This window comes from Artemia sp. Qi Xiang Cuo, chromosome 2 (genome assembly GCF_049724085.1).
Source record: "Artemia sp. Qi Xiang Cuo chromosome 2, ASM4972408v1, whole genome shotgun sequence".
In the NCBI taxonomy this organism is placed as follows: domain Eukaryota; kingdom Metazoa; phylum Arthropoda; class Branchiopoda; order Anostraca; family Artemiidae; genus Artemia; species Artemia sp. Qi Xiang Cuo.
Window position 1 is genome coordinate 38,547,258 of NC_142795.1, and position 25,976 is coordinate 38,573,233.

The window sequence follows — 25,976 nt, forward strand, 5'->3', positions numbered from 1 at the left end:
AATTTTATTTTTTGGTATTTTTTTGAAAAAAAAAACAATTGACCCATTTAGATTCAGAAAAAATTTTTATATTAGAAATTATGCAAAATAATTGCACCCTGGTACTGTGATCCAGATTGATGGCTAATTTTGACCGCAAAATTTCAGAGAATTTGACCTCTATCCTTTTTTTATCTCTATAGTTTTGAACGACATTTCACTGTATCTGTGCTCTTATGCGTTGCGCACCATCTATAGATTTTCATATTTACATCGTATTTATTATTTTGTGTGTTCACAATCATCGTAAAATTAAAAAAATATGAAGTGAGTGAATTCCTTTATCCCATTCAATCTTGATATACTGAACAATTTTTGCTATAATGTCGTAGCCTGCAAGTATAATTGACATTCACGAACTTCTTAATATTTATCTTCAATGTGTCCTTCTTAGGATTTTTCCTTTGGCTGCAACAGCCAAATTTCAGAGTAGTTTAACTGAATTGAATTTCAGTGCTCCTGTTAGGCCTAGCTCTTGGGATCGATTAAAGCTGAGCTAAAGTTCTACTTTAGCTACTTTTGTTTGTCTTGGAAAGGGGATAGGTTAGGTTCAGGAATGGGTCTACAGGCTAAAGTATGTCCTGGGAAGGTATTTTGAAGTACCTATCTCCACTCCTCCCTCTAGAGGATCTTGACCTTTTTTATGCTCTTTGTGAATATAATACCCATTTTTGTCAGAAATGAATTTTAGCCCTCACTCCTATATATACCAATTCAGGGTATATAGGCTATTTGCACATTAGGGGGGTGGGGGTAATTTTATTTCTGATGTAAATAAGAGGTAAGTTTAAACTTTTCGCCCCCCCCCCTAATGTGCAAATATATACCCTGAATTGGTATATATAGGGGTGGGGGCTAAAATTCATTTCCAACAAAAATTATTATTATATTTGTAAAGAGCACAAAAAAGGGGGTAAAGTTCTACAAAATCATATTATTGAGTTAGGACAAGAGTGACTACACCATTCAATGCATTTTTTATGCTGATTATGAATATAATAAGCATTTCTATCAGAAATGAATTTCAGCCCCCCCCCCTCCCCTATATATGCCAATTCAGGGTTAGGTTAGGTGGTCAATATCTACCAAATCATATTATTGAGTTAGGACTAAAGTGAATACACCATTTGATGCCTTTTTTTGGTAAAATTCTACTTTAGTTACTTTTACCTATCTTGGAAAGGGGTGAGGTTAGGAAAAGAAAACTTTCAGGGATGGGTCTACAGGCTAAAATATGTCCTGGGAAGGTATTTTGAAGTACTTATCTCCTCTTCTTCTCTCTCTGGAGGATCCTGAAATTTGCCTACATGCCAGGTCTATACCTATTGAAATTTTGACAAAACAACATTTTACCTTAATTTTCAGTTATAAGATTCTTTTTCTCTGGCTTTAGTTCTGAAAATGCAATTCCTGTTATTTGAGTAGTATTTTAAGCCTTATCAATGTTAATTTTCAAAACTTAGGAAATGTATTTGCATATCTTTAAAACTCTATAAATCAGGATTGAGCAAAGTTGTGAAGCTGAAAACAATTTTTTTGGACTTCATTTTAAGCAGAAGATCTATATTACAAGGTTTAACTTTTATAAGACACAGGTTTTTAAAGGTCATCAAAGGTCAGGACCCTCTAGAGGGAGAAGGAGTGGAGGTAGGTACTTCAAAATACCTTCCCGGGACATACTTTAGCCTGTAGGTCTATCCCTGAAAGTTTCAATTTCCTAACCAAACTCCTTCCCAAGATAGCCAAAAGTAGCTAAAATAGAATTTTACCCCTTTTTTTATGCTGATTACGAATATAATAAGCATTTCTATCGGTAATGAATTTCAGCCCCCCCCCCTATATATGCCAATTCAGGGTTAGGTTGGGTTAGGTATAGTCTATATAGGGGAGGGGGGCCAAAATTCATTTGATAGAAATGCTTATTATATTTGTAATCAGCATAAAAAAAGGCATCGAATGGTGTATTCACTATATTCCTAACTCAATAATATGATTTGGTAGATATTGACCGGTTAGGTTAGGTATAGCCTATATAGGGGGGGGGCTGAAATTCATTTCCGATAGAAATGCTTATTATATTTGTAATCAGCGTAAAAAAAGGCATCAAATGGTGTATTCACTTTATGCCTAACTCAATAATATGATTTTGTAGAACTTTACCAAAGGGTAAAGTTCTACCAAATCATATTATTGAGTTAGGAATAAAGTGAATACACCATTTGATGCCTTTTTTATGCTTATTACAAATATAATAATCATTTCTATTGGAAATGAATTTCAGCCCCCCTATATATATATCTAACCCTGAATTGGCATATATAGGGGGGGCTGAAATTCATTTCCAATAGAAATGATTATTATATTTGATATCAGCATAAAAAAAGGCATTGAATGGTGTCTTCACTTTAGTCCTAACTCAATAATATGATTTGGTATAACTTGACCAAAAAAAGGCATCAAGCGGTATATTCACTTTAGTTGTAACTCAATAATATGATTTGGTAAATATTTACCCTTGACCATGGGCACCCTTGACCCTAGACCTTCAAATTTACATTAGATATGGCTGAAAAAGCAGATGGTTTGGAAAAAGCAGTTGATAAAACTCCATCACACTATTGACTGCCCCCCCCCCCCCCTAGACAATATGCAGCCTAATGCTGCCCAAGCCCTTGACCTTTGATAACCTTTTAAAATCTGTTATAAAAGTGAAGCAAAATAGATCTTCTTATTAAATGAAGTACAATAAAATTGTTTTCAGCTTCACAACTTTGCTCAATCCCAATTTATAAGGTTTTAAAGATATACAAACAGTTTGTAAATTTTGGGGAAAAAAAACATTAACATGGCTTAAAATTCTACTAAAATAACAGGAATGGCATTTTCAGAACAAGCCAGAGAAAAAGAAACTGATACCTGAAAAATAAGATAAATGTTGTTATGTCAAAATTTCAATTTCAAAATTAGAATCAGTAGTGAGTTGAAATTTAGAACAAGCAGAAATTACCACTTACTTCAGCCAAGATACTCAGCAGCTGAAACTCCCAGAAGGCCAAAATTTACTTGCTTCTGAATAAAAATGAAGTATATTTCACATGGTGTGTGGTTACTAATGACATTTCAGAGGAAGTTTATATTTTCTGTATAAACATACACAAAATATGAATTTGATACCATTAATCTATTTATAATGATTTGACGGAACCCCTATTTTTGTATTGTTTTCTTTCTAGTTGATCAATATCATTCAAAAGTAAAGAAAATTATTACTTAACTTTCATTTTGGTAAATATTTACCAAATCATATTATTGAGTAACAACTAAAGTGAATATACCATTCAATGCCTTTTTTTTATGCTGATTACAAATATAACAATAATTTCTATCTGAAATGAATTTTAGCCCCCCCCCCCCCTATATATGTCAGTTCAGGATATATATTTGCACATATGGGGGTGGGGGTTAGGTTGGGTTAGGGGGGGCTGAAATTCTATTTCCAATAGAAATGATTATTATATTTTTAATCAGCATAAAAAAAGGCATCAAATGGTGTATTCACTTTATTCCTAACTCAATAATATGATTTGGTAAATATTTACCATCATTTTCAAAACACTAATTGGCAATTTTTGGAGCAAATTAATATTTTCAAATTCCAAAATTAGAATCAGTAGCAAGTTTTTCTTTCCTTTTTCCTATGGACAACCTGTCATGTAGACCAATTTCAGGACACTTTAGAGAGAAGAGTAGAGGTAGGTACTTCAAAATACCTTCCCAGGACATACTTTAGCCTGTAGACCCATTCCAGAAAGATTCATTTTCCTAACATAACCCCTTTCCAAGATAGCCAACAGTAGCTAAAGTAGAATTTTACCAAAGCTGACACCATTGGAGTGAAATGCCTCTTGGGAACAGAACAAACATCTGACATTCAGAAGGGAAAAACTGAATACATACATTGCCTTGAGGCCTCAAAAGCTTTTTGCTCAATCTGTGATGAGTAGATACTGCACAGGCCTAGAGCAACTTTAGTAAGTCAAATGATGCATTTATGCAGTTTGGGGGTCAACTGAACAATCTGCCTAGATTTTTGTTAAAGTTAGTGCATGGCCACTAAAAGGAAACATTCTCAAAAAATAGCCTAACATTGGCTTTCTTGTTTTATGCTCTTTTCCTATTTCATCATTGCTTTTCTGACAATTCACCCCTTCTCCCTAGTGGTCTCAGATAGGTCTATTGCTCCAATTAACATATTTGTTTATTGTTTTTTATCTTGAAATGTGTCATGTCTTTGTTCATGGGTTTTTCACTTTTTGGCTCATGAAAAACATTCAGCCATACCAGGTGTTCAATAAGCTTATTGCAGCTAGGCTAGTTATGTTCAGCAGGCAATTGCAATTATTGAACTGTATTCAACAGCAACATTAGCCTACTTTGTGAAGCATATCAGATTTGTTATTTTCTTATTGTGCATCAGATGAATTAGCTGCAATTCATTCTTACCTAAAGAGCCTTTCAGGCCAAAAATTTGGCTTATGTTTTCCCTTCAGACTGGCCATCTTATTGATTACTATGGAGCTTACAGTGAAACTTAAAAAAAATTGCACACCTCCATAACATAAAAAAATTATACCTGAATCAGGGTTGAAATTTGCCCAACTTAACACCAACAGAAATGTAATTCAGAGTTTCAATTAAGATCTAACCTATTTTGGTATGTTTAAATACATAGGGAATGACTAAATTAGTTTGACTAAGCAAGTTTGAGAAATAATGAAAATAGTTGAAAATATGCTTAATAATGCACTAATAGCTTCCAACCAAAGAAACACTAATAGGTTAATTAAATGAAGCAAAATGCCAAAGATAAAACCAAAAAACAAATGCAGAAAGTTAACAAAACCAATGAAAAAAAAAACAGCCAAAAAATTAAAAGATAGATAAAATTAAACAAAAGACAAAATTATAAGAATTAAAATCAAATACCTAACAACTATAAAGTGAGTCATTTACCAATATCTGCAATTTGCACAAAATCAAAAAATTCCTAACTGCCATTGGTGGATACTAACAAACAACTGAAGAAATAAAAGGAAAAACTTCATTCACTGTAACAAACAAACCAGCAATTAAATAAATCAGATAACTAGGTCACCTGATTTCTGATCTTAGCAACTGCATTTTTTGCAGATGCCCTTTGAGACCTAAGGGGTTGTTGATGTCTTTGAATATGTGGTTCAAGGTTTATATCATGGACTACTAAAGTATTGGTTTCTGTTTTCAGAAAACCAAAATATAACTTATTTATTCTTAAATCACATGAATTCCTGTTCAAAGCTAGACCTAAATGTTTGTATTTATAAATTTTAACAGCTTCTCTGTAGTGCTGGGCAATACCTTTGTCATGTGAAATTAGGCTAGATTGGTTAAATATAATGGTATGGTCTGGGTAATCAAATATGTGCTTAAAATTGGAAAAAATCTAATAATCCACCTTTTGTCCCAATCTTGGCTCCATGCCCCTTACAACAGAGTAAATCACATTTTGTTGAAACCTTGTTGGATTTGCCTTCTGTACATAATCCAAATTTTAAAAAGTTTAGTAAAAATGAACACTTTGTCTTATACTCACTACATAAAGATCATTCCAGGATTATTACTAAAGGCAATACTGTTGCTGTATTGGATTTAGATGATTAGGCTACAACAAAAAAAGTCAGATAAATTAAAATGTTTCCAACAAATAAACAATTAGCTACTGGTCCCACAGAAAAATTTGTCCAGGAAGTCCAAAAAGAGCTTTTTGGCGTTTTGGCTCTAAAAGAGCAAAAAGACCAATTGTACAAAAGGTTTTACTCATGTGGGTGCATGTCTCCTCGTTTTTATGGTCCTCCTAAAATTCATAAGCCCAGTAATCCACTTCAACCCATTGTTTCCTCATTTAATTCTCCTACAGCAAAAATAGGGAAATACTTATAAATTGTATTTTGCCAACTAATTCAGACTCAAAATTCTAAATTAAAAATTTTACTGATTTTGTTTCCAAGGTAAAGTAAGTTTTGGTTAAACCAAATTCAAGAATTGGCAGTTTTGATGTGGGTTCAATGTATAACAATTGTGACCCTCAAAAGCTGAACTGATTTTGGAACATAAACTCAGTTTTAACCCATCTATATCAGAAAAATCTACTCTTTTGAATCAGACACTTCTTCCACTTGCAGCCCTTTGCAACAGAACTTCTTTTTACTTCCATTATAGAGGCATTTTTCATAGACAGAAATATGGGCTTCCAATGGGCACCCCCTTTCACCAATAGAGGCTAATATCTTCTAGGAAGACCTTGAAGAAAGGGCTATTTTGTAAAGTTTTTTTTTTAAACCTGAATTTTGGGTTTATTTTAAAGATGATGTTTTTCATTTGTGGGAGCATGGTGGCAAATATCTGGGGTCTTTTCTTCACTTGCTCAACTCCTTGGATCCAAAACTTAAATTCAATCAGTAATCAGAGGTAGAGAGGCATCTTCCTTTCTTTGATGTCCTGGTACACAGAAATGATACATGTTTCGAGTTTGGGGTCTATAGAAAACCCACTCATAGTGACCGTTACTTAAATTATTCCTCTAATCATTCTCCTGCTGTGAAAAGAGGAGTGGTCACTTCTCTAGTTGACAGAGCATTGAAAGTTTGTTCACCACGTTTCCTGGATTCAGAGCTCAACCACATTAGAGATATTTTATTTGGGAATGGTTATCCAATCAGTTTAATAATTTTTGTAATTGCAAAATTTATTAAAAAATTATCAGATACTGACACAGTAAATGCAAATCAAAGGGAAAATGCAGTGTATCTTGGTCTCCCATATGTTAAAGGGGTTTCAGACCACATTTCCAAAAATCAGTTCCCAAGTTTATCAAGGTAAAGACCCTATCCCAATAGGTGAAAACCCCAGTGTCTATGGAATCCCTTGCTCTTGTGGTCTTTGGTACATTGGACAAACTGATAAGCATCTTACAGATAGATTAACCCAGCACTCTACCTCAATTAATAGCATGCTTAAAAAGCAAAAAAAAAAAAATGAAAATTTGACTGCTGTTGCAGAACACATATTCAAGCACCCAGACCATACTATTTTATTTAACCAAGCTAGCCTAATTTTGCATGATAAAGGTATTGTCCAGCACTACAGAGAAGCTGTTGAAATCTATAAATATGAACATTTAGGGCTAGCTTTGAACAGGGATCAGTAGTCCTTGATGTAAAACCTTGCACCACCTTCCCAACCACATTCAAAGACATCAACAACCCCTTAGGTCTCAAAGGGCATCTGAAAGAAATGCATTTGTTAAGATCAGAAATCATGAGACCTAGTTATCCAATTTATTTAATTGCTGGTTCTTTTGTTTCAGTGAATGAAATTTTTTCTTTTATTTCTTCAGTTGTTTGTTAGTATCTGCTGATGGCAGTTAAGAATTTTTTGATTTTGTGCAAATTACAGATATTGGCAAATGATTACCAAACTCTCGGTATAATAAAGAGAACGTTCTGCAGTAGATCTCCAGCAGTGATTACTAAGCTCCTAAAGGGCCTGATCCGACCAAAATTAGAATTTGGGATGTCCATTGCCACGCCAGTTAACAAGCTTGACCAATCGATTATGGAATCGGTGCAGCGGAGAGCAACGAAATGCATAAGGAGTTTTCAAAATTTGCCATATTCTACCAGACTTCAGAGGCTCAAAATACCATCTCTCACATACCGACGTAAGCGAGGAGATGTATTGATGACATTCAAATTGATCTGCAACCACGATATCATCCCTGACTTATTCCAGTTAGATAGTTCGTCAAGAACAAGAGGGCACCCCCTAAAGCTCTACCGGAAACGCACTAATACCAGGCTGCGAAACAAATTTTTCTCCAACCGTGTGGTTGGCTTATGGAATTCCCTTAGCCAGAATGCAGTCATGTCCCCTAATACTGAAGCCTTCAAGTCAGCTGTTGACAGAGATTGGTGCAGCAAGCCATGGCGCACAGTTTGGGATGCGCCCGATGAGCTGAGCCACCATCATCATTGACCGGCGTCTACAGGATTCGTCCTTATCGCTGGCTAGTGCGATTTAAGGTAATTTAAGGTAATTACTTTATGGTTGTATGGTATTTGATTTGAATTTTTTGCTAAAAAGCAAACATTTGTGAAAAATTGAAATTTTTTCAGAATGCAGGGCTGAGCTTAGGCAATGAATAGAAACTATTTGGAAGATAAATATGGCTTTAAACAATTGTTTTCCTGTTATTTCAAGCAAATTAATGGTCCTGTGTCAATCCTAAATTCTTGGTCAACCTTCTTAAGACCATAGGCAGGCATGCCTTGTTTGCCTCTCATTCCAGGCAATCCAACAGTCCTATGTCAGTTTTTAATTCTTGGTCAACGTGCCTGAGACTCTAGGCAGGCATGCCTTTCCAAAAACTAACAAACAAGTATTTGTCCCATAAGAGAGTCACACTTACTCCTGCCATTTACCCGTGCAGCCATTTAAACATTTGCCTCTCAATTACTTGGACTACCTGTATTGGCTTTTCCTTTCTACAACTAGCCAAGTCTTGATGCCTACTGCAAAATACTTGATTTTCAATTCACAACCATGGCTAAAAATTTTAGTCGAATTCTCTGTACACACACTAAATGAACAGACTAACACTGAATGGTGTCCCTTCACTACTTTAAATGATGACTCATGGAAGGAAAACACACACACGCTTTACCATATACTGTAATCAGTAGCGTATCCAGGGGCCCCCCCCCCGAAATTTCTTTTCTTCTTTTTTTTAAGTGCCAATACAGTAAGCTCTGAAATATTCACACTTTTAAGTTATATGCAACACCCGTTCCTTTTTACATTTCTTGTTAAATGGCTATCCATTCCTCCAGCAAGCTTATATCATTATTTTATCATCAAATGTGCAATCGCCTCCTTTAATCAAACAAGATGTCAAGAAATTTTTCTCACTATTTAACCCTCAGAGTTATAAGCACTAGCTTCTCTGTGATGAAGGAATTGTGATAAGGAATCAGACTAAGAGGCAATAGTTCATTCAAACAGTGCTATAATTCCAGTGTAAGCTAAGCATTGAAACAGAAAGGTCGTGTGAGAGGAAAGAAAGAAAATGAAGCAATGCCAGCCCAGCATTAAGCATTTCTTAAAGCTTGCAAAAACCAGCAATGACTGTAAGGAGTTTACTTCTATTCTGACAATAGTTTGTATTTAGTGGGTCTTGAAGCATGCATGTGTCACTTGTAATTAAATGCAATTCCCAATTTAGATTGAAGACAACCAAATCTAACTTTGGAAATCTTCTTTTAAGAATTTTTCTTAGCTATGATCAATTAAAGGAAACAGTAAAAATGGTCATTATTTTGGTGGGATCAAACTTTTTTGAAAATTAATCTTTTTCTAGAGCTCAAAATGGGATTATTAATAGTTCATTCATTTTATATTCTATTTCTTGTGTAACTATGAGCATGGTTAATGTTGGAATACCTTCATATTCCCGTATTTCCAGAAATAAAAAGTAGAATCCCGCAAAAATGGTAATTTTATCGTGTGAATTGATCATTTAGAGCCATTCCAGAATTTTTAGCCATGTCTCTAAACTTCAATACTTTTGAGGAGGGGTGGGCAAACTTGGACCTACCAAACAAGTCATGTACGCAAATAATTTAATTAACAAAAGTTAATTGTTTTCAGTTTTTACAACTTTTACAAGGAAAACGAGTTTTTGCAACCATTAGTAGAATTGGGAGAAAAACTGTTCCAATTATGATTTAATTGCCAAAATTGATGTTTGTCCAGGAACAGCAAGACAAGTAATAAAATGAGTAATTTAATGATTCAAGGGCAATCTTTGAAGCCTTGGAACAGTCAGGTAGAGAGCATTTTCTTGGTACTTTAATGTTAAGGTCACACTACATGATGCTCCAACCGAGAGGGTAATAACTGACTGTCGCAGGTGTCCCTTCCTTTGTGCCTCCGGCACACCTGAAACAGCGTGTTACTGGAAGCAAAGGAACACAGTTTTATCTTTGGCTTATGGAAAGCATACTGCGCATTTTTTATGACGGCAAACTTTCTCCTCTTGAGAGGCTATCTTTACTTTGTCGTGTTGTTTACTGCATTCGATATTGGAGATCCTGGGTCCTAAAAAGAGAACATTATGCTTTGAACGAGAATTTTATTACCACAAACCTTTACCATTGCCTAGAGATAAATATGCATTCCCTAGTGCTTCTCATTCGTCAATTCAAATGGCTTGGGCTCAAACATCTTTTCAAACTCTCCAACATGAATAGCCAACCATGTGAAGATGTTTTTAGGAAGATGCGGTCTCAAACTAGCACTTACAGTACTGTAATAAGCTTTTTGTTCCTCCAACTTCTACATCAAATTCGTTGATATGAAAGTATAACGGATTTTGAAGCTCAATATTCTAATGAACAGTTGTCCTTGCCCAAGGCCAAGCAAGTTAGATCCATTGGTGTTGTGTCTGTCAGTTCTGATTTTTCCTTGCCTGGGGACAATGAAATCAAGCTCAAGCTAGGGCGAGCTCATATTGAAAGCCAGCAAATAATGACAGCCTTGATACCCGACGACGTACTTTCTGCTTTTGGTCACCAAGTACCAAATGTTTGTCTTTCTGTACTTCATGACAGTGACTCAACAATGACTCAGAGGAAAATACTCTGTCCGATAAGCAGGAAAAGGCTTCCGCAACTGAAACTGAATTGGGCTTGGAAAGTGACGGCATCTTTGAAGATTTGCCAGTGATTGCTCACTTTGTGAAACACCAAGTTGAGAAAAATTGGGTTAGTGAGCCTGTGACAAACATGAAGAATTCTAGGTTTTGTCTTGTCAAGACTTTTGACAGCTCCATAACACCAGTAAAAAATCCACGCTGTTGTGGCTTCTGAGGGAAAGCTCTGAGAAGCTGAGTAGTGACCAATTAAAGCAGGTGATGGTCCAGGGCTGACGAGTAGGACTATGTGAGTCGCCACAAACCAATGCAGAGGTCAGTGTGAAATTGGACAATAAATATCTGAGAAACTAGTTATTTTTTTAGTTGGTTGCTTTACTTAGCGCTTTTTACTAATAACTTGGTAGTAACAGTTTTTCTGACTGTTGCTTTACAGTTTTCTATTCAAATACCCAAAGGCCTGGGTTTAATACCAAGAAAGTTGGATTCTAAGTACACTATAATAGATAATTTTCTTGCTCACATGACTGCTATAAAAAGGTTGACTAACAGTCCCCCCCCCCCGAAACAAAATACTGGATACGCCACTGACTGTAATGATGGGTCCCACAAAGTTATTTCTAGATACCATGCAGAGAGACCTTGGTGTTCTGATTGATGATTAGTTGAAATTGCATTTGTATGCACAAGCAACTATTGTAAAGACTACTCAGAAATTTGGCATAAGCAGAGACCATTTACTAGCAGATCTCCAACTGTCATGGCTTAGCTATACAAGAGTAGTTTGACCAAGATTCGGATTTGGGATAGGTATTGCATACCCAATTAACAAAACATAGCAAATCACTCTAGAGGATGGCAATGAAATGTATTAAAGACCTCCATGATATCCTTTATCCATCCTGTCATCAGAAGATTAACATATCATTCCTGACATTTTGTTGGAAGCAAGGTGATCTGATAATAAAATGCAAGCTTGTGCATGCTGAAGGTTCCATTCTTGGCCTTTTTCAATCAAATGATTTAAAGACAACTCCTTCAGAAGCTTACCCAGAACTAACTAAATGTTAACTAAAAATTAAGAAACAAACTCTTTTCTAGTAGATTGGCCAGCTTGTAGAACTCCCTTAGTAAAAAAAAAGAACAATTATGATCCCTTACCAGTATGTGTGGGTCTGTCATCAGTTGACAGCAAGCTGCTCAACAAATCATGGCACTCCTGACACTCTATGGATGATGAGTCAATTATCATTGTTGAACCTAGTGCAAATCAAAGTTGTCCTACCATTAGCAAGTTTGATTTCAGCTAATGATGGATATTCCCATTGATGTTATAGACTTCCAGTGCCTTCTCAATTCATAGGTAGAATCAATTATTTTGTCTAAGTTAAAGTTTAATCTTGTTCTTTTCATTGTTGCAGCATCAGATGTAAGCTACTTAAGAATAAACTCTATCCTGTAGTAACCAAAAATTTAAAAATGTGTTGCAAAAAAACGTAAGTGGGGAAGTATATTTGCTTGAAGCTGATTAAGAAATGATAATTCTTATTTCCATTAATCTTAGTGGTAAAAATTTATTGTGGAACTTAAGGAAATTCGAAAAAATAGCCTCAAACCCCTCAGAAATTACCTTAAATCACAGCTTGGAGTGAAATAAGGACTTTCGATCCTGTTGAATTGGATTAAATAGGGCTGGATTTAAGGGAAAACTGCACCATTGGAAACACCATAGTCAAAAACCCCATGTAAGACCCTACATTCCTTTATCTTAGCACCAAGGAAATTTACTTTCACCTGGAAAGCAGTGATTTGTCTTTTTTTTTCTGGCAATTCAACATGACTTTGATCTATTTAATTACTCAATTACAAAAAAATTGTACTGTCATGGAACCAGAGGGGTATATATATTAAGTAAAGTCTTCTGATTTGTCAAATTATGAGGAATCCTAGCCATCAGGTTAATTTATTGTGTAGGGAGACAGAGAAACTACTGACATTTGGTCTGCATGGGGGGACTTCACATTGTTTAAATATTTGACAAAAGATTCTGGTTGAAGAGGTTTTACAGTTTAACTAGGACAATTTTTATTTTCTGTAAAATATTTACAAGAAGTAAACAAAAATTGTTTAGGAAAAATAATTTCCATTTCAGGTAGCCCATATTGTATCAACACAAGGTGTAGTCATTTTTATTTTTACTGCATTTTAATGTAAGAATGGTAGCCAAAGTTGAATAGAAATTTGTGGTAAACTATTTATTGTTGGTTATAGAGGCTTCTAATCTGTAAAACTAAATAAAAACTATATTATGTATGTAATCTAGGTGCCCCTGTTACTCAGGACAAAAATGATCCATTAAAAACGATTCTTTTCTGGGCTTACATGCTTATGAACTATTTTAAAGATTCTTTTTAAGATACAAAATTTCAAGTTTTGGCTCATTAACATATTTCTATTGACAAAATTCAACTCATGAAAAGATTAAATTTCCCAGTTCTGATAAGGGGAATCCTTCTCTTCACATCGTTGGGCAAAGGAGTTTAGCTCAAATTTATTAGGCCTTTACAAATTTTGTATATATATGCTGTTGTATAAAGAAATATGTGTATTCAGTAAATCAAAGTAAAGGTAAGCAAAAAAGCTAGTCATTCCACAGCATATAAATAGAAAACAAACGCTAGTGATGACAGTTTTATGAAGGCTTTAAGGCTGAAATGCACATTAAGGCTTCGTGTGTACTTCTATAACAAGGCTCATAATTTTGAAGCATACAACAATTTTTGTAGTTTGAAAAAAAAAACGAGAAAATGTTATTAAAAATTGTTGATGTATCTTAACAAAAAAAAAGAAGAACAGTGGAAAAATTTGCATGATAAGCATATTATTATTTGTTACCAAATTTCCAAGGAGATTTCAAGAAGGACAGAATCCTTCACTCCTTGACCTTGTTTTACTAAATGATTCTGACTCACTCATTAATATAGAATCACAACCCCCATTTGGAAATAATGACCACATTGCAATAAAACGCCGATTTCGACTGTACCCATAGACATCAAATCTAACTAAACATGTATACACAAATTACAGTCAAATCAGGCATGAACTCAGTCAGTGTAATTGGTTATTCATTGAATTTATGGAAGTAGAAGACACGTGGGAGATAATGAAAAATGTGATGTTGGACACTGTCAATTAAAACACAACTATCACATGGAGACACAAACCAAGAACTCTCCCCTTTATGACCAGAGAAATGAAAATTGCCAGGGACAAGAAAAGGAAACTGTCAAAGCTCATAAACCAGAACCCACACAGGGATGACTACCTAATTAAGTCCAAAGCTGCAAGGAACAAAGTTCAAGCACTGTCCAGAAAACTGATAGAGAATTATGAGGTGGCCATTGCTGCAACCTCAAAAACCAACCCCAAAAAGTTCTGGAAATACACCTCTGCACATAAGCCTGGTAGGAACACTTACTAAGCTGAGTTGTAATGGAATCCAGTCAAATGACCCCCAAAAAATTGCCAAGGCCTTGAATCACCAGTTTACATCAGTATTCACACCTGCAGACATTGCTCCACTCCCAACCCAACCACAGAATATAATTAAGTGTCTCCAATAATAGTGGATAAGACTGAGCTTGAATCTTAGCTTAAAAAGCTTAATTCAAATAAGTCTGTTGGGCCAGATGGCATTCATCCACAACTCTTTAAAGAAGCTCATGCCCAATTATTACTGCTACTCTCAAGGCTCTTCCAAAAGTCTATTGACTCCAAAGTCATACCATTGGACTGGAAAGTTGCCCATATCTCACCAACACAAAGGAGGTGACAGGACCAAAGCTACCAATTGTTGGCCAATCAGTATTACCTCTGCTGTTAGGAAAATCTTAGAAGGCATTGTAAAATGCTGCTGTTCTCAAACATTTGGCCTTAATCAAAACACCAACATAGATTCCGACCAGGTAGATCAGTGGAAACAAATCTGATTGACTTGTATAATTATATAACTGAGCTGCTTGACCAAAGCTATACTTTGCTAAAGCCTTCAATAAAGTCTGTCTTCAAAGGCTCCAGTTGAAACTAAAGGCAATAGGCATTAAAGTGGGTGTGTTGAACTGGATTATGTCTTTCTTGAAGGGAAAAAAACAGTGGGTCAGAATTTTTGGTGAAGGTGGTGCAGCTTTCTATTCTGAAAGAGCAGAGGTCTTAAGTGGGTGCCTCAAGGAACTGTTTTGGGATTTACACTTTTCAATATCTACACTAATGACGCTCCAAAAAACATGACTAATAAACTAATTCTATATGCTGATGACTTAAAACTTATTGGTCACTTTGACACGCAGCAGACTGTAGCCTCAATAATGTCAGACCTAGATTGCTTTTCCAAATGGCCAACATGTGGAGACTCGAGTTTAATATTGAAAAGTACAAGGTTCTCCATTTTGGAAGAAATAACCCATGATGGCAAAGTTCAATGTTATCAAATTCCAGTGAGAGACAACCAATTTCCAAGAGTATCTCAGAAAGAGATTTGGGGGTTGTTGTGGATGAAGGCTTCATTCAACTGCCACACTTGTGCTGAAGTAGCAGGGGTCAACCAAACTATTGGTATCATCAAGCACACAATCACTAATAGATCCCCAGCAATAGTGACTAAACTCTATAAAAGCCTGGTGAGACCTAGATTGGAGTATGGAATGTGTGTTGCCACACCAATTAATAAAACAGACCAGATGGCTCTTGAATCTGCTCAAAGGCAGGCACCAAAGTGCAAAAAGGGTCTCAAAGATAAAGAGTATGGATTTCGGCTGCAGAGCCTGAAGCTACCAACTCTGACATACCATCAATACAGAGGCAATATGATAATGACCTAAGTTGCTCAAGTCTGATGACAGATATGTTTGAACCTGCCTGGTCGTCAAGTACCAAAGGTCATTCAGCAAAGCTGCTTTGCAAACATGCCAAGACAAGAAAAAGAAACAATTTCTTCAACAATCAAATCGTAGGTCTGTGGAATAGCCTAAGCAAGAGGATGGTGGGATCTGTAACAATTGATAGCCTCAAATCAAATCTCAACAAGGACTGGGCAACAGAACCATGGCTCACTCAGTGGGATCCAGCAATCCCACAGGCCCATCATCAGTACACTGGATTCGTCCATATCGCTAGTAAGTGCGATTTAAGCTAATTTGTTGAGAAGACCTTGGTGAAAAATTTTAGCAAAAAAGGTTTAATTTGTTTACTAAGCACAAAATTAAATTTTTGTCTATAAATTTACATTACCCTTTCTGTTAGTAATTTTGTTTAACCTTCAGATAGACCTAAACTCTTTTTGCTTTGTATATTTCTTATGTGTTAGTGAAAAATTAGTAACACTTTTGTTTAAACTAACCCATATAAATTAATTGAATTTGATACATGCTCAGTATTTTTCTTCTGTGAAATAACAAACAAAATAGGTACAACAAATTAGTGTAATTGGCTATATCCACCAAAAGAGTAATAGTAATCAAAATCTGAGATAATATGTGCCATGGCTGGTTTTGATAAGGTGTTTTTGACTAGATAATTCAAAGGATGTAAACAGAGCTTAATTATGGAAAAAATTTGAAGAGTTCTCCTATTTGATGATAGTTTCATTTCAGGATCCAGTTGTGTCAATTTAGTGGGTATAAAATCTACCCTGGCCATGGAAAGACTATGGTCAAAAGCGATGGGAAAGTATTCATGTTCCTAAATTCCAAATGTGAGAGTGCCCACAAGCTTAAGAGAAATCCTCGTAAGATCACATGGACTGTGCTTTACAGGTAAACTATTTTGATTTTTCTGTAATTAAAAAATGATTTTTTCTATCACTGCCATTATTCATACATTTCTTGAGTCCAGTTTTTCAACAGAAAGAAGGTATTGTACTCCTAATATTTCTCAAGTGAGTTTTTAGTCACTAAATACATTTTCAGAGGAGCTTTTGCTTCATAGGAGGTAGGGAGACCAATCATGACGGATTGAAAATGCTTCAGTATATATAGATAAAAGACTACCCTGCTAATCAGCTGCACTCCACTTCTAACAGGTTTTGGTCTTCTTAAATTAAAAAAAAATATTTCTTGCGAAATAGTAACAGTTTTATTATTAATCTTCTACAAAATTTTGAGTAAAGTAGGTTGAGCACCTTTATACATAATGGGGCTGTTTTTATTTGATATGTTTTTGTTCATGTTGAATGTAGACTCTTTTTCGTATGTAAAGCTAACTGTATTTTGCTGCAGAAACCATAAGTTCACACTAAATGAAGGAATGGTAATGTAAATGATGTGAAACAATAATAGAAAATAGTTAAACCCTCTTTGTAATCATATGAACAAACTATTAAAGCTCTATAAATATCTATATATAAAACTGAATCAATATAAATTAAACTGAGTACCTGCTAGACAGTGTTGAAATATTTCAATGCTAACTGCTACAACCACTGAAAAGGCAAGACATTCCATGGTTTTGTAACTCTGTTAAAAGAAAATGAATGTTGTTCAATTTTTCCAATGGACAGTATTTTTTTGTAAACATAATAAAAATATAATGCTTATCTGCTGTGTAGATATAAAACCGCATATATTGAAGCTTCTTTAAAGCCAGTGATACTAAAGTTGTGGGATTGAATGTATTAAAGCTTTCAAACCTTGATTTTTATCAAAGTTGATTAACATTCAAGGACATATTTCTCATGGAGAGATCTAAAATTTGAAAGTTGTTCTGGAAGAGTATTATATTCTTTCTAAATCGTAAACAATGTTGCACTTTTTATATCCCTCCTCCTTGTCTGCAGCTACTTTTGCCAATATGTGTTAGATTTAAAATAGTTATTATTATTTTTTTATTGTGGCCTAAGGCAGGGCTTTAAAATCATAACCTGTTGGAATTGATAGCTCTTTCATTTTCCTGCGATGTGTGTGTCCTCTCTTAAATTTCACAGCTTACTAGGAATGGACTCTACGTTAATCAGTTATTACCTTTTAATTTAGTTTCTTTAGTCCAGACAAAGCAGGTTTTGTTTTAAATCCTTACTTTTGGAATGGAACAACATTCTCAAGTTTCAAAAAACATCAAATACTGTTTTATCACGGGGGGAACACTTGGGGGAAGGGCAAATTGTTTGCCCTTCCCCCAAAATTCTATAAAAAAAAAATCTACATATCTTTCGTAGAAGTTTGGGCTCTTCTCTGAAAATTCTAGTTCTCCTTACTCCTCCCCCTACCTAAAAAACTCCCTGAAAATAGCAGCTCAATGCCTGAGCTCTGAGGCAAAATAGGGTATACTTACCAAACTACATGTGAAAATCATCCCATTTTAACGAAATCTGCCACCATGCAATCTCTATGATGAGAGATAGGTCACATGAGTATTTGAATAAAAAAAGAAAATTCACAACCCCGCGTTGGTGCAGTGCGCTTGATCTCTGCTTTGTATTATGGCACCCGGAGTTCAACCTCAGCTGCTGCAGGATCTGGAATAGTATAGAGATTATGCAGTAATGTTTGTAAATAATCAATCGATGGAGAAAAGGAATTGCACTGCAGATCAACAAATTAACGACTTGATGGAGATTACAGCATTATAAAGAAAATTAACAAGTATAGACATTTAAATAGTGTAAAGCAGCTGGATACAGTTTTGTGTCATTAAGTATGCTATTAATCATATTACTTCATTGTATTTGATTCATGAGTTTAGGAGCATTATTGCCTGCGTCGTGACTCGGCCAGGGGCACGGTTTTCTTTGTCCAAGGGGCAGGGGTTCGATTCCTGGTGTGGCCAGTTATTTGGTTTAGGACACGGGTCAGTGGTGCGATTCTTTAAGCTCAGTCAGAGTCAAACCAGATCTAATTGGGGACCTGGCGACATCTGGGGGAGGTAAGCAGGAAGGGTATGCGAAAGCATAGGATGGGTGCCCCCCCATTGCGCTTTTTGGCTGAAGGGCCACGAAACGGAGATCAGCCCCGCCGGTTTGGACCTTAAGGGTCTAGTGCCGTCACACAGTTCATTGTAACACATTATGTATACCACTTAATAGCATCACATCATATCAGGCTAAATCTTACTCACATTTTCTTTTATATAAGTTTGCCTTATTTCCCCAGAATTATGTTGCCTTACAAATATACCCCCTCCAAAAAAACTCCCTGGAAAGAAACAAAGTCCCTGAACCGCGGGGAAACATGGTATGTGCTCACCAAAGTACAAATAAAAGGTGTTGCCTGTTGATAAAATATGTTGGCATTGTGCAGTTGCTTGCCTTTAGACTAAAAAAAAAATAACACATGCTCTCTAGTTGGCATAGCATCTAAAAACCAACTGTCACGACTGGTCTATGCTAAACCAGGGTTGGTAAATATTATTGACCATGTGTCACTTTTTCTGCCAACAAAAAGCGTGTTTTGGTACGAATTAGCGACTCAAAGTGTCATCTTCAAGATGCTTTTAAGCACGAAAGTACAAAGGGGTGCTGCCTTAAAGATAGAAGAAAGGCCAATAGTTAACTGGTTTTGTATAAAATAAACACTAGTGACATTTTTCTATTGTATTACATTCAGGAAGTTTAGATTGATCGGATTTTCAGAATCGTTTCCAGTTTAACTGCATTCCAGTCCCCTCTTTCCTATAATTACTGGATAAATGCCTAGGTTATATCCAAAAAATCAGATTCTTTTTTGTGCTTATTTGCTCGTTTACAGCTTATTCATATTGCCAGTTTGAAAAACCAATCAGCAAATGTTGGGTTTGGTCTAAGGCTATATCCAGGCATTAGGAGGTGAGGCTGGGATGCAGTCAAACTGTAAATTACCCTGGAAATGCAATAAATAGAAATTTTCTGAATGTACTGAGATAAGAGTGTTGCTATTGTAGTAGTTGGTTCAGAAGAGGTAACAAAGTAAGCTGGGACCAAAAAAGGGAACAAAAGCCAGATTCTGCAAAATATAAAGGTTAAATTTTGCCATTAGCCTGGATTTCTGCTATATATTTTTTTAGTTTTGAGAATATGATATCAGTTTAGCTTACTACTTCCTGTACTTTTGTTGGGTCTAGGAAAGAATGATGTTAGTGATCTGCCGTTATTTAGTCAAAGTTATGCAATTATGGCCGTAACTTCTAATTTTAACACAACTCTTTAACAGCAAAATCTTGCAGGGTTTGCCCTATTTTCTTTATTCTGTCTCTGGGTGTTGCGAAGGCAATCGTAAGCCGCCTAAAATTATTGACATCTGATGTAGTTTTAAAGGCGTACAGTAAGATGCTAGTTGATACTGTATTTATATGTATATATATATATATATATATATATATATATATATATATATATATATATATATATATAATAAAATCTTAAAACGTTTGGCATTCACAATGATACCCCAGGGATTTTGAAAGTAGCTTTAGTTCTTAATCCACGAGTCCCATCTATCATAAGGCAATTTCTTAGAGAAGGGGATTAAAAGCATTTTATTTATACTTAGAAAGAGTTTAACACCATGAAGGTAATTTTTTAGCAATTGAGTGCAGATCCTAAATCATTTGTAGTCTTTAGTAAGAAGGTAAGGACAGTCATGGGATCAACAAATTTAAACAAAGCTTTCTGCTCATGGTTTAAAATACTACAGCATATTTCAATAGAAGTAGGTTACGTAAAAATATCTCAGTTTAGCCCAAGATGCTATAAAATATGATGAGAAAGACTAGGGGGAGGGGGGGGCAAATCTAGGATCCGTGGGATCTCAATAGGTGTAGATAGAAAACTAAATATTTTCCCTGTTAGCAAGTTGACACATTGCTGTCACCTCAGTAACAAACTAGTTAATTACCTGAACCAGTAATTGTTGCTAAATCATTTCATTGTAAAACTGTTATTTTCCACATTGTCCTTGCTCTCCTAGACGACTGGCGTGTTTCTATGAGTATATCTCTCAATGTTTGTACAGGAGTTTTTTTTTAAACTTGCTGTGTAAGTACTGATGTTTTTCTCTTGTAATCGTTCCTGGAACGAAACTCGAGGTTGTTGCTACCAAACGTACATAAAATAATACTAATATTTAAATCATATTTTTCAATATCAATCACAAATTTTTGTTTGTCCTGGTTAGCCATGCTTCCAGATATTCAAAAATAAATGGTACCGTATATATTCTTGTACTTCCATTCTCAATAAATATTTTTATTATGTTTTGAACAGCATAATATGAACTTACTATTTTATTTTATTTTTAATAAAATTTGTTCTTAAAGAAAAAAGCTAAAGTGGGGAATCGAGTCAAATCTACTGAGTTATAAACTTTCTTGTTTTGTGTTCTTTCAGACGCAAACATCGAAAGGGTATCGAGGAGGAGCAGGCTAAGAAGAAGACACGAAAGGTTGTGAAGCATCAAAGAGCCATCGTTGGGCTCGATCTTAACGAAATTTTAGCAAAGAGAAATCAGAAACCTGAAGTCCGCAAGGCCCAGCGAGAACAGGCTATCAAGTAAGAAATACTGCACTTTATAATAATACGTAAATCTTTATTTTCTCTACTCCGTGCATTGTAGTGTAAGGCTTGTGTTACTTTAAGTTGAACCATAAGAACACCTTTTTTCTGTATATTTTTTTTCTCACCGAGACAGAAAGTTTTACCCCTACAAAGTTATCTTTTCTTGTGGTTTGATGCTATCAGAAAAATCAGGCAGCCTCCCCATAATATGCGGAGGTTCTGTTGCAATAATTTGATGTTTCTGTTGCATTTGCTATAACCTGCTTTTTTGTTTATTTTCTTTATCTAGTGATAGGGACTACTGAAATTTTGCAAAGTTCATCAGTAATTTCATGTGATCAAAAACAAACTATTTCTATTTTCGAAGTAAATTTTAGATCAGGCGTAAAAAACGAAGATTTGTGATCGAATTTTACATGAAAATATTTTGTAATTGTTTGAGAAGTGTGCTCTTTTGTAAAAGATTGCATGATTCAAATTCATGTGTTCCTTTTGCAAATATTCGGATTTGTAATATAAAATAAAAGTATGGTCTATTAATAGTTGCATTTTTTTTTTTTTTTTTACATTGATTGAAAATTTAAATTTAACTTAGTTTAAGTAACCCATGAAAAAAAAACTGTTATCACTTTCATAGAAATTTTAGCTTCAATCCTATAATATGGCATAACAATTATATCAATTATCCAATTTTCTACTTTTTTAATATATTTGTCAGACGCTAAACTATTAGTGGCGCTAGTAGTTTTTAATCCCTATCTCCTTGTGTTTAATAGCAGAAGATCCAACTCTTAGAATTTTTCCATTCTCTTTGAACTAAACTATCACTTCGAGTAAATAAAGTTCCAAGTAAAATGAAATTGAATCATGGGAGGTTAAAATAAATTTTTTTTTTTTTATTCAGTTGGGATTAGTTGTCTTTCTCTTAATATAAAATAAAAATTTTGTATTCTTTTAATATATACCCATTTAAAGAATCAACATTATCAAGGTGACATCTGTCTCTAGCGATCTACCAAAGAAGAAGTAGGACATGGCTCAGACCCCTTTGCCCCCAGAGATGATAGAAAATACCTTAGCTGTTTCTGTTCCGTGTTTATTGTTTAACATTTAGATGTTTATGAAAAGCTCGAATTGATCATTCCATTGCTTCTGGAAGCTGTCCCAGCTACGAAATCTCGCTGCTATTAGCGACACCAGGTTGTTTTCTTTTTTTGTTCAGCAGAATTGGCCCTCCGAAATTTAACGCTTAAAGAAGCGGAATGTAGTATAACTGAGTGCTGCCTAACTCCAGGGAGTGCTGTCTGTTGTTTGTATGACATAGGACTTTAACATAGAATTTCGTAATAATGATTTTAAATAAAATTTGAGTCAAATATTTTATTTTTAATTTAAAAATTAACTATTCAACTTATTTTTTAGTTTAATTTTTGATTTAAAATCTTCCATTAATTTAATTTTTTAATTCAATTTAAAAACTAAAGAGTTTTTTAAGAAAAGAAAGGAAAAAGTGTTCCCGTTTCTCATTAATATACTTTTATGTGTAAACATATTTTATTTTAGAGCCGCCAAGGAAAAGAATCGTGCAGAGAAAGCTGCAAAGAAGACTACTACCAGTACTGCTGCTAAGGTAATGCAAACTCACTTTTAACTAAACAGTCTTATTAAAATTAGTGAGAATACCTAAGGCATATTCTCGGTTCAAATAAGTTGAAAGAAGACTTTAGTTAGATTTATTTAATTTTTAAATTTTTTTTTTGTTTTCTTAATTTTTGTTATTGAAATTCGGCAAATATTTATGCTCATTAGGAAGGTACATAACAAAGATGGTAATATTGAAGAGTGTTAACATTGGGATAAAGGAGATTACTGACTCCAGCAATTTTTTGACAAGAGAAAGTCAATTCTGCTATTCAGTGTTCTTGTCTGTAATTATTTGTGTAATAATATAGGTGAATGGCAATCTCAAACGTCCAGAATATAATGAAACATCGCTACTAAAAGTCGTTAATTTTTTTGAAGTTATTATATCTATTCCAGTTTCCCATCAGTTTTCTAGTAAATTGTGAAGATGCTTGGATTCTTTTTAAGCAATATCATAGAATTTCTTGCTTTTTCTTTGTTTATTGTACTTATTTATCATGTCATGTTCTATGTCTCTTGTAAATATTGTATCTAAACATTTTTGAACTGTTTATTATACAGTGGAAAGATTCATTAGACAAATTACAAACACTTGATTCCCAAGGAGCGGGGGGGGGGGGGTAAATATAATTACGTTTTGCGTTTTCGTTCCAAAATTCGATTGAAGTACCTTAAAAGTTATTTATACATCACCTATTTTACAGGAGAGAAGGAAGGCTGAAAAACGGGTCCCAGGGTTTCTGACTTATTAAGAACTAGCTGTTTTTACAATGAAGTTTTTAGCAGGCATCCAGTATGCAAGGGGAAAATTGAATGTCAAAAGCTCTATTTCCGATCTCTTTCCGTGAGTGAGAAAAGGAGATATAACTTGTTTGGAAAAAAAGAACAAGAGACATCTGAACATTTTGAGGTCTATTTTCCCTCCAAGACATATGATTTTGCGCCAAGGTCACGGTTTCAACTTGCTTAGACTTTCACCAAAGCTTAGACCTTTACTGAAAGAATGATCGAAACTTGGGTAGGAAAGATGTCCTTGTTTTCAACAGTTTTCAACGTATTTAATCTAAAAAATGATAAAGCAAACTTTCAAAATGTAATTCAGTATACCTCAGCTATCGAATAACATAAAAAATATCGTGGAAGAGACTAAGCTGTGGAAGGGCTCAAATGTAATGTACCAAAAACTTGCCGTGCAGAGAGCAAAAAATCTTAGGGCTAAATAAGGTTGATGAAAGAGGATAGGACCCCTCAATGCATATTTCTTAGTTTAATGGAATGGGCTATAAATCTTAACTGTTACAAAATGCCCTTTTGAAATTACCGCAGCCCAATGGTCATTTGCTATATTCCTTGCATTTTTGCTCTTATAAATAGCGTTAGAAACGGCAGTCAAATTAAAACAAAATGCCAAGGTTTGCATTTGAATGAAAAATACTGGTAAATACTCATGAGAAAATATACAATTAAGAGTTGCGGGTGAAAATCCTTTGTATCTGTAAAACAAAACAAAAGTTTCTGCTTCTCTTCTTTTTATAGCCTGTTGAATTGTAATTATCTCCATCATATTTTGCATAAACTCCTACCATACTTAATACAAAAGTAATACCAAAAATTTTATTTGTATGAGGTTTTTTCTATCTCAGACAAAAAACTGACCAGCCTAAATAGATATTCTAGACCCGTCACCGACAAATGTTCAGTATATCTGAACTACTTTTCAGACGGGAATAGTTGTAAATTTTCGGTTGAGGTAATCGTAAATATGATGCTATTAATCTATGAAAAATTACTTTTCACAAGTTATACTGTCGAAATATAGACATAAATAAAAAGATTGAGTTGACTAATCCGGGAACATTACGGGTCTAGGAAAATTGGGGAAAATTTGTAAGGTTTGTTTTTGATCCTATGGATTGAGTATAGAGTTGTATAACTAGTGATAATTTTGAGGGAATGGGGACTATATTGAATCTGTCCGGCTGTCAAAACAGACATTTCCAATTGCAGCGTCTGATTTACTAAAACTTTTCCCTTATTTTAGCCCCAAAAAGCCCAGAAGTCTCAGCAAAAAGTAGCTCGTCCTACTCAAAAGTCGGCTCCAAGGATTGGTGGCAAAAGATAAATTTTTATCTTTTCTTCGGAAATAAACATCCAGTCAGTCTATGGTTGATGAGTTTTATTTTAGTGCTTGATTATACGTCTAAGCTAGGGAGATTCGATAATGGCGTTTTTTCTTTAACGATAACATTTCTTGCTTATAGAAATTACATGCTTGAACAGTCAGGTTGAAAGTGCTCCTTCTTTTCATTCCAGTATCTAATGAAATCTTTTCTACATACTCTGGTCTTGAATCAAAAGTGCAAAAATCACCACGGCTAAAATACAAATACAAAACACAAAAATCATATCTAACTAAAGAAGAAGCCATAATTGCTATCTACGAACAAAATCGGCGAAGGCCCATTCAAAATGAGAACTTAGTAATATTTAGATTCGCGTAACACTAATTTTGAGAATTAGTTTCATTCTAAAGGCTTTGCTAGTATTACAAACTAGATTTAGCCAAAGCTCAAGTTCGATTTTTTAAAAAAGATCGTTGAGGCTCCATCAAGTAGAGCTTCATCATCGTCAAATCCTTAGCTGTATATAAAAAAACTGACAGATTAAAACTAGAATTCATAGTCATGTAAAGGCGCAGTGGGATTGATCTCTGCTTCGTAATACGGGAGCCGGAGTTACGAACCCAGCTACAGGACCCAGAATGTTATTCCTGCAAGAGTCCATGACAATCCAAACAACAAGAAGGAGATATATGTTTATACCCTTTAGTGGCGCAGTGGGATTGATCTTTACTTGGTAGCAAGGGACACGGACTTCAAACTCATTTGTAGCAACCTGACGTGGGGCCTTGAATTTGATGTCGGTGGTGAAATTATGCGAAAGTGTCTGCATAATAATCCAAACAAGAAGAAGAGGACAAGAATTCATTTTTCCCAGTTTTCGAAGGGCCGGAATTGCATGGAA

The 25,976-nt window shown here is 34.9% G+C and overlaps 1 protein-coding gene across 1 annotated transcript; it reads left to right on the forward strand.

The window, feature by feature from the left end:
* The first annotated feature begins 221 nt into the window (after positions 1–221).
* On the forward strand, positions 222–25,117 carry RpL24 (ribosomal protein L24). Its single transcript, XM_089100850.1, has 5 exons — positions 222–306; positions 16,438–16,599; positions 21,141–21,302; positions 22,872–22,938; positions 24,994–25,117. Exons 1-5 carry the CDS (start codon positions 302–304, stop codon positions 25,072–25,074), a joined length of 477 nt encoding a protein of 158 aa, XP_088956976.1. The 5' UTR covers positions 222–301; the 3' UTR covers positions 25,075–25,117.
* Positions 25,118–25,976: the final 859 nt, after the last annotated feature.

Coding starts and splice junctions, on each gene's coding strand:
- RpL24 (XM_089100850.1), top strand. Junction 21,303..22,871: donor CAGCGAGAACAGGCTATCAA/GTAAGAAATACT, acceptor ATTTTATTTTAG/AGCCGCCAAGGAAAAGAATC. Junction 22,939..24,993: donor CTACCAGTACTGCTGCTAAG/GTAATGCAAACT, acceptor CCCTTATTTTAG/CCCCAAAAAGCCCAGAAGTC.